The following is a 9,858-nucleotide window of genomic DNA, read 5'->3' as shown; positions in this document are numbered from 1 at the left end:
AAGGAAAGGAAAGGAAAGGAAAGGAAAGGAAAGGAAAGGAAGGCGAGGAGGGGAAAGGAGGGAAGGAGGGAAGGAGGGAAGGAGGGGAAGGAGGGAAGGAGGGAAGGAGGGAAGGAAGGAAGGAAGGAAGGAAGGAAGGAAGGAAGGAAGGAAGGAAGGAAGGAAGGAAGGAAGGAAGGAAGGAAGATAAATAGATAGATAGATCGATAGATAGATCGATAGATAGATAGATAAGAAAACGATATCAAGAAATTGTGAGTGATTTAGCCATTCTCAGCAATACAGTGATCCAATATGATCCCAAAAGACTTATGATGGAAAAGGCTATCTGACTCCAAAGAAGGAACTGATGGCATCTGAATTTAGATTAAAGTATACTATTTTCTCCTTCCTTCTTTCCTTCCTTCTTTCTTTAAGATTTCTTCCACAAAATGACTAATATAAAAATATTTTACATGACTATACACATATAATCTATATTAGATTGCTTATTATCTCAGGGAGTGGGGAAGGAGCGAGAAACTCAAAACTTTAAAAAAAACAAGAAATATTAAAAATTATTTTTACATGTATAGGGAAATAAAACTTAAAACTTAAAATATAGAACTTAAAAATGTATTGAGGTAGATGTAAAAAAAAGAAATTTGAGCCAACAACTACCATATAAAAATGTTCCAAATCACTAATAATAAAAAATGCAAATTAAATTAAAACAACTCATGTTAGGATGGGCAAAAAAGAAGAAAAAAAGAAAAATTATAATTGTTGGGAGTACTCTAGGAGAATAGAAATAATAATGCATTGTTGGTGGAGCTGTGAATTTGTCCCAAGAACATATGTTTTAAAACTATTTTTACTAATTTCATGTAAAAGCAATTTTAAACATTTAAAAAAATTTGAGTTACAAATTCTATCCCTGCTCCCTCCCTGAGAGAGTTAGCAATCTGATATGGTTATACATGTGTACTCACATGAAACATTTCCATATTAGTCATTTTGTGCAAGAAGATTTTAGGAGGAAGAAGGAAGGAAGGGAAGGGAAGGTGGGAAGAAAGGAAGGAGGGAAGAAGGGAGGAGGGAGGAGGGAAGGGAGGAAGGAAGAAAAAGTAGCATACTTCAGTCTGTATTTAGATGCAATCAGTTCCTTTTTTTAGAGACAGTATTTTTTACCATGTGTCTTTTGAGATTGTCTTAGAAGATTGTATTTCTGAGAATAGCTAAGTCATTCAGAGGAGAACATTAAAAATTATGATTTTAAAAATTTAACAGTTACTCTAAATGTCAGAATTCCTGTAAATAGGATAAAATTGAATTATTTCTACTGGTCTTAAAATTGGACCTATGCAGAGAGGAGACTATGAGAACTTGCAAGTCCTAATAGAACTCCTTGATCTTTTGCCAAGAAGGGCTCAAAAAAGTAAACAGTTTCTTGGTCTGCCAGTGGACTGCCAGGGAAGCATACCTTATTGAGAAGATGAAGATTAATACTGATTCTTGATTCTCAACCCTATTGGAGAAGGTAAAGAGAAAGCAGGACTTTTAGAAAATATCTGTGTGTGATATTGAGTTCATAATCACTAATAATAATAGTAACAATATATAACAACTAGTAATTTTATCACACGTGTGAATAAAAATGTATTAGATTCTGATATAAATATAAGAGCTAAAGGAAAGCAATGATTTCTTTCAAACTTCAACATGCATATTCTCTTGTTCATTTTTTAAATAGCATTTTAAAAATTAATCAAAATCAAAGATTTTTAGTTATATGGTTCTTTTTATTATGTTCCATAGAGACATTAAGTATCATAAAGAGAATTTACTTTATCTGATCCTGTGTATAGGTTAGGAGTCAATTTGGAATAACCAATCAATCATTTAAAATTCCAGATACACAGGTTCAATGCAAAGGCACAAAGACACAAAGGCAGGATTTGGGCTGCAAAGTTCAGGGAACAAGAAGCAAGATGGCTTCTTCAGTAACTGATATGGTGAGATCTGAATTCTATGAAAATTATTTTAACAGCTATGAGAAGTAGTAGTTCTCAAAGTGCTATCCCTGAGGTAAAAATATTTTGCAAAAATATTTTTGTTATTCACTCATATCTGTTTTTTGTTTTTGTTTTTGTTTTACAAGGCAATGAATGGGGTTAAGTGACTTGTCCAAGATCACACAGCTAGGTAATTTTTAAGTGTCTGAGGCCATATTTTTGAACTCAGTCCTCCTGACTCCAAGGTCATTTCTGTCCACTGCACCGCCTAGCTGCCCCTCTTCTGTGTATTTTTTTAAAATGCTTCAATGTTCTGTCTTTGTTTCCTTTTTAAATAAACTATTGCTAGCTCCTTTCTCTCCTCAAAATAAAAAAAAAGACAATTATTGGAACAAAAGCATAGGCAGATAAAGCAAATCTCTAAATTAGAATTGCCTAAAATGTATCACATTCTGCATCTTGAACCCATCAGTTCTCTGACAATAGTACTTCCTCCTCAGCTCTCTGGTCTTGGTAGGAGTTAGATTTCTTAGGTTATTCAAAACTGATTTCCTTTCCAATGTTAATGATTCCACTCACTTCATTCTACATGACTTCACATAACTCTTCACAGGCTAATTTATAACTATTTCTTTTATCATTTCTTATAATGAATTAATATTCTGTTTTGCTTATATACAATGATTTGTTTAGCCATTCCTCAAGTGATGGACTTCTCTTTAGCTTCTAGTTTTCATTACACTAAAGGAACATTATAAACCCTGCCTTTGTATCTTTGTGCCTTTGCAATGAACCTGTGTATCTGGAATTTTAAATGATTGATTGGTTATTCCAAATTAACTCCTAACCTATACACAGGATCAGATAAAGTAAATTCTCTTTATGATACTTAACGTCTCTATGGAACATAATAAAAAGAACCATATAACTATATAAGCAAAAATCTTTGGTTTTGATTTTTAAATTGCTATTTAAAAAATAGACAAGAGAATATGCATGTTGAAGTTTGAAAGAAATTTTCCCTTTAAAAATATTAACTGATGGTTTGTCTTTTTATCATTTTTTTTACGTTTCTAGCTTTATTTATTCAATAGGAATTTTGATTTCAATTTTGTTGACTTCTTTATATTTTAGAATTTGTACTTTGATGCTTTAGTTTATACTTCTTAATTTGTTAGTTTTATGATTTTAAAAAGCTACACACCCAATTCCACAACTTGTTCTTTTGTTTTTTGTGGAAGAAATTATTTAGGAAATATATTTTCTGTTCAAGATTACATTGGATAAATCCTAAAAATTTTGTCATATTGTCTCAGCATTTTCTTTTATGAATTTTTTTATTCTAAGAGTAATTCTTTGAATCAGCAGTTCTTTATAATTAAGCTATTTAATATACCATTCATTTATAATCTTTTTTCAGATGTCCTTCATAGAACATAATTTTTGCATTGTGGTTGGAACAAATGTTTTTAATACTTCTTTTTTTGTATTTAGTGGGATTTTTAAAGGCTTTAATACTTGATCAATATTTGCCCAGTTTCTGAATATCTATTTTTCTATTCAAATCCAAACTATCAAAATGCATTTTCTGCAATTTCTCCTCAGATTTCTCAATCATTTCTCCGATTCCTTTTTTTAACCTTTAAGAGAGCAGCTGTGAGAGAGCTAGATATTTCTTCCCCCTGACTAGTGAGTAGTCACAGCTGCCAAATTGATTTTCCTGAAGCATAGATCTGAACTTCTATTATGTATTATTTTTGAAAAATGTTTAATAAAGTCAAAACAATAGCAACAGTACTGTCCATATTTCTGTTCCATTTTAAACTTCCTTTTGCTCTTTATGTTTCATTATTAAGGTCTTCCTTTCTTCCTTTTTTTTTGGCATTGTTATCAAGTTTATCCACTCCCTTTCTCTCTCCCTTGCATCCCATTCAACTTTTCCCTTCTGACACCCCCCCCAAAAAAATCCCTTGAAACAAATAAGTACAGTTAAGCAAAATAAATCAGTATAGTTAAGCAAAACAAATCCATGTATTTACTATTTCTAAAAACACATGTCTTGTTCTGTACTTCTATTTAGTATTGTCTTCTTAGAGGTGGCAGTCATAATTCATCATCAATTATTTGGGTAAATGCATTGAATAATTTCCCAAATTCTTTCAAAAATGTTTTCATTTGCATTGTTGTAGTCACTGTATATATTTTCTTAATTATGCTCACTTTACTCTGCATCAGTTCATATAAGTCTTCCCAGCTTTTCCCTGAAACTATCCCTTTTGCCATTTCTTATGATATAATAATATTCTACCATATTCATATATATGATACAATATTCAGTTATTCCTGATTAATATTCACTTTGATTCTAGTTCTCTGTTACCATAAAAAGAGTCACTATATTTTTGTACATAAAAACCCTTTCCTTATGTCATTAAATTTTTTAAGATATAGATAAGATATAGATCCGATAGTGGAATTAAGAATATGTAGTTTTATGACTTTTGGGGTACATTTTCAAATTATATTCCAGGAACTTGGGGCAGCTGAGTGGTAGAGTGGATAAAGCACCAGCCCTGAAGTCAGGAGGACCTGAGTTCAAATCTGATCTTAGACACTAATTACCTAGCTGTGTGACCCTGGGCAAGTCACTTAACTCCATTGCCTTACCAAAAAAAAATAATGTTCTTAATTTTCAAAAGCCATTATGTTGACCAAGAAATTATCCTGAAAGTTCATGTTTTTGCAAGACTCCATTTGATACCTCTAAGCAAAATAGCCTAACTCTTCAAAATTATCCTTTGGTCCTTTGCTAAAAATATCCTTTGTCAAAGACAGCATTGACCTTTGACAGACTTGGAGATCATGGCATTTTGGGGAAAGAAGTTTCTTTAAATAAAAGATGATCTTTAATAAAATCAGTGCAGAAACATAGATAATACATGTAATAACCTGAGAAACTTAAATATGTATCTTGTGAAACTTTTATGCTGTCCTAAACTTTTATTTTGCATATATGTATATCTCAACTACCTAATCATTTGTGAAATTCCTCAATTACAGTTTTAATTTTTTCTCATTCTTATCTGGCATAGTTAGATGGGTTAAGAAGATGCTCAATATTTGCAGAATGAATTCAAGAATTCACCCCCATATGACCACAAAGACATCAAGACAGTAAAGAATTTCTGAAAATGCTTTATTGCAAATAAGCCTCATTGCAATGGCTTGTGTGCAGTACAATCAGAAAGAAGAGATGAGTTTGCTTATATACTCTTTTTAGGTATGAAGACAAATAAGAAAATTCAAACCATTCTCTAAGAATAATATCAAACTTCTCTTGTGTAGTAATTCAAAAGATACCATTCTGCCATCCCCTCTCCACCTCAAAATAAGACATTATCAGACTCTATGACTGAAAGTGCTTTTCCTTCCTCTCTCACTCATTCCCAAATCTCAGACTATTACACAAAGACAGTTCACCTTCCTCCATCACATTCACCATACCATACTCCAGACTGGCTTCAAGGATCTAGAGTCAGTCAGAAATCACTAAGGAAAAAGAAGCAATTAATCAGTGCCATTAGTGATTTCAGGACACACATTTATAAAATAATATTTAACAAATCATAGTCAATAATGCCTTAGGAATGCCCAATTTCCTTTCCTTCTTTTGTGGGGATTTTAAAATGGCAGTGGCAAAGGAAGGGCAGCCTGGGAGGTGAAGCTTCCCTGAGGGAATTTGCTATTCTTTGGAATCTGGAAATAGATTAGATGGAGCTCTTTCAGACCTGGCCAGCACCAGATCTAGACCACTAGTCTCCTGATGGAGAAAATACAGTCTCCTAGAGACTGAACAAAGTTATTAACATCCAGCCAGTCATCTCAAGGTGCTACTTAAGTCTGACCTATGTATTTTCACTCATTACTTGAACCAAAACGAAACATAGATAAAGAAAACAAAATCATATTGCCAATTACTCTTTCATTCTTAATAATATATAAAGTGCTGCAAAGGCTGAAAGAGAAGCATTTCTTATGATTCATCTGGAAAGTGAGGTTAGGGAAGGAAGAAAAAAATCAGTAAAATAGAATGAGGAGAAAAGTTATTTGAACTTTAAAAAAAAAGAAACCTACTGGATGATGAAAACAGGAAGCTCTCTTGTTTGAACTAATATAGTCACCTTTAAAAGACCTGTTCCCTTTCTCCTTCCTTCCCTCATTTTTATCTTCCATATTATCTCCACAACAAAACAGAACATTTTACTATTTAACATTAAAATAAATGCCTCTTCTACTTAAAAAAAAAGCAGAACTCATATCAAGTGGACCACATATAACTTTTTTCCTTCATATTCCAAATAATTACAGTCTATTACCAGTCATTTCCAGCTCTTTGCACCAAAAGGATACTGGGTTAGATGATCTCTAAAAATCTTGTCCAGTTCACTAAAAAAAAAAAATCCTAGCAGAATGAAAAGCAGCACACCTAGACTACCAAATGTTTATGTTGGGAAGGGGGATGTATTTGTTGGCAAGGGCATAAAGTTGAAGACTACTACCATGAGTGAGATTTAGGTCACCCAGGGAGGATATCTGGTGAGAAAGATGCTGATCTCACTCCAAAGTCACTTGTGATCTCTTAGGATAGAATAGCTAAATGATAATGACCTTCAACTAAGACTAAAGAATGCTTTGGACCTCAAGCTTCTAACCCAGATCCTAATAAGGCTATTAGCTGTGGTCAGGAGTGGTGTTTGCAAATACAGTCCTTAAGCATTCACTTTGCAATAGGGTAGAGACTTTTATTGCAGCTCTATCAAGGATATGCTCTGCAACTCTTAGTTGGGTATGACACAGTCCTAAAGGTTTCAGTCATTCAAACTCCATGAATTCAACATTTGAGTGCCTAATTCATGCTAGGGTCTGAAATAAAAAGATAAAAAGGAAAGACACTCTTCTCTCAGAGAATGCTAAAAATTGGGAAGGAGAATGATCCATTTAGTCCTTTCTTCCTTTCTAATGTAAATGTAAAATGTAAATGTAAAAATGTAAATGTAAATGTAAAATGTAAATGTAATGTAAAAAAACTAGTAAACAAGGTGAAATTTTCATAAACTCTCAGATCATCACAATAGTTGTAATCTTGATACTGATGATAAAAACATTTCCCAATGCTTTTATACCCATGCCCCCTACAAAGTAGGAATTCACTTAACCTAACAATTCTCAATTTTATGCATTATTTGCTATATCAGAAATTCCCTTTAACAAGAAGATAAAAGTTAGATCTTTTAATTGTTTCTATTACCACATTCCATTAAAGGGTTCCAGAAACTGTTTAATGCACACAGTGGAAATTAATTTGACCAAATTGATTTTTTTGGTCTGTATCTGTGATGTCTTTGGTATTTTCTTCTACCAAGGCAAAATAGCAGCAGATTAATGTTTAGCAATCAATTTGACAAACTTAGGACCACAGATCATCAATTTGAAACTGAGGAGAATTCTAAGATTATTGGATCATCCAATTAAATCTGAAAAGGCCCTCCAATCATTTAATCCAATTCCTACATTTTAACAAATGAGAAAACAGGCCAGAAGGGTGAATTATTTCAAGATCACACAGATATAAATAACATTTTTGAAGTGCTATGATTCAAGCTAGCAACTTTTTATTAAAGTTGCTCACTATGTATGTGCCCTATTTTAGGTACTGATCCTAAATGAGTTGCTTAGACTGGAAATATAAGTATAGTCTACTAATTCATTCTTTATAAAATAGGCAGCTTTAAATGATTACTCTTTTGAACAGTACTATTAAGTATTTTGTAGCTCATTGTCTTGTCTGGAAGTTTTCATTTTCTCCTGAGGGCAGGATTTAAAGAATTTGTTACATTCTGATGCATTTAATGACATCTGGGAGCTAAAACTTTTTTCCTCAGAAAATGATTTTATAAAAGGAACTCGATGGAAGAAAAAAAAAGATTTCCAATTCAATCCCACTTTACAAAAAAAAAAAATCTTTGCTGGAAAAACTGACCCCCACGGACTATCAAAGTTATTTGGTCCACACCATACCTCAGAGCAAGGTAAAAAATATAACATAAGTGGTTTTCTTGAAGACATCTAATAAGGAGAATTTGTTATTTGGATGGCAAAACAAATCTATGAATCAAAATCAATAACAACACCAGAATGCATGCAAAAAAAAAAAAGGCAGAGAGTCTGAGAGAGTTTCAAAGTACTGGTTTCCAGTAGCCAGGTTTAAAAAAGAAAAAAAGTCACTTCTTCCAGGAAAGATTGAAGGGCTATGTGGATGCAAGGTTATATGTGTAGCCCTGAGCTCAGTTCTTCATATGTTGAGTAATTAAGAACCCTATATCTCTCATGTGATAGTAGAATCACACGGGAAAAGTTCCCTTTTAACACTTTGTCCCTCTTACCCCATGTCCCCTTTTCCCTTACCTCCATTCCCATGCTATGCTCATATCAGTGATTTTTTTCCCCTTAAACTATGAGCAAAGAAAAAAAAATTAAAGCTCATTATCCTTATAAGACCAGCCAGGTTTGCTTTAGAAATGCTGACCACCATGCGGGGCAAACTAAACCCTTTAATTTGGGTACAGTCAAATGTAAAGTCTTAGTGCAAGAGTCCTATAGCCATTAAGGGAAACTAAAGGGAGCCAGCTCCCAAGCCCTGAGTGCATCTGCCCTCCTCTCGCCCCTGGAAGCTTTGACAAAGGAATTGAAGGTACCCTCTGCCCTGGGGAACAGGTCAACTGTGGGAGGGTTGGCAGGCCAAGCTGTTGTCTTGGTGCCTTGGTGACAGCTTCCTTAGTCACAACCTCCTTGGAGACCATAAGCCCTGAGACAGACACTGCCATTGAGAGCCTGATAGTTTGAAATGCTAAGAAATTTCAGGTAAAGTTAATTCCTAAAAAACTATTTTTCATTGCCAAAAGAAAGTACATAGGTTGTTAATCTTCTTCTCAACTGGAGTCTTCTCAGGCTATGAGGCACACAGAATTAGGTAGACAAAAAAATCCAGGATTGGAAAGGGTAATAATTACAAGGGAGAAATCAGGAATAAACTCAGACTTATCTTGGAGGACTTTCAGATAATTCCACCCTTCTGAAGTCTGAAACAAAAACCTAAAATCAAGAAATGGTGGCAGCCATTCCACAAGAGGAATTGAACCTCATTCCCAGACCTCTAACCATTCTGGTTATCAAGAGCAGGGAAGTGTACTGCAAAGATGAAAGTGGGCTTTGGGCTTCAAAGCTGACTGCCTGAAAGGGATGGTGACAAGTAGCCAGGGCTGAGCTCTGATCTTTGTAGAGATCATCTCCTCACCAGGTAATGACTAAATTTAGAGTTGCCTTAGTGCTCAGAGATAAACAGTCAGCTAAAAGTACAGCAGCCACAGGTGAGGCAGGGTGTGGAATATAAAAGCCAGAATAATCCATGCAGGCTAAATCCAGTGGAGAAAGAATTAAAAACAGAGTGAAGTTTCCATTCAGAGAAGTTGGTCCAGGTCATCAAGGAACCTAGGATACACTGAGCCTTGGAGTTCCCCAGCCTGGCTGATATTCACCATATCCGCTGGAGAGAAAATGTGATTATGTTTGCCATTTGTTCTCCAGGCCTCTTCTGAATGATCCCCAAAGCTCAGCTTAGCTTCCTGCTCTAGCCCCTGCAGCGTCGAGGTCCCAAACTTGGCAGTGGGCAGTAAGTCTGGCTGTGTCTCCTGGAGAAGTCTGACCCTGGTGTCTTTATCCAGAGCCAGGTATCTTGAGGGGCTCTGGGGTGGAGTCCCTTCACATGGCCAGCCCCACTTTAGCCTAGGAGAGCCAGAGAGTAAGA

At 34.6% G+C, this 9,858-nt stretch overlaps 1 protein-coding gene across 2 annotated transcripts in view; it reads right to left on the bottom strand.

The window, feature by feature from the left end:
• Positions 1–5,182: 5,182 nt before the first annotated feature.
• PFKFB2 (6-phosphofructo-2-kinase/fructose-2,6-biphosphatase 2) overlaps positions 5,183–9,858 on the bottom strand; it is a 35,874-nt gene continuing 31,198 nt past the window's right edge. For both annotated transcript variants that reach the window (XM_074222550.1, XM_074222551.1), the window contains one exon: positions 5,183–9,836. Coding sequence is in view for 1 of the 2 variants with exons in the window: in XM_074222551.1 (XP_074078652.1) it covers positions 9,813–9,836 (24 nt within the window). In the remaining variant the exon portion in view is untranslated. The remainder of the gene's footprint in view (positions 9,837–9,858) is intronic.

Source organism: Macrotis lagotis, chromosome 2, assembly GCF_037893015.1.
Source record: "Macrotis lagotis isolate mMagLag1 chromosome 2, bilby.v1.9.chrom.fasta, whole genome shotgun sequence".
NCBI lineage: Eukaryota > Metazoa > Chordata > Mammalia > Peramelemorphia > Peramelidae > Macrotis > Macrotis lagotis.
This window is presented reverse-complemented; position numbering and strand designations above follow the sequence as displayed.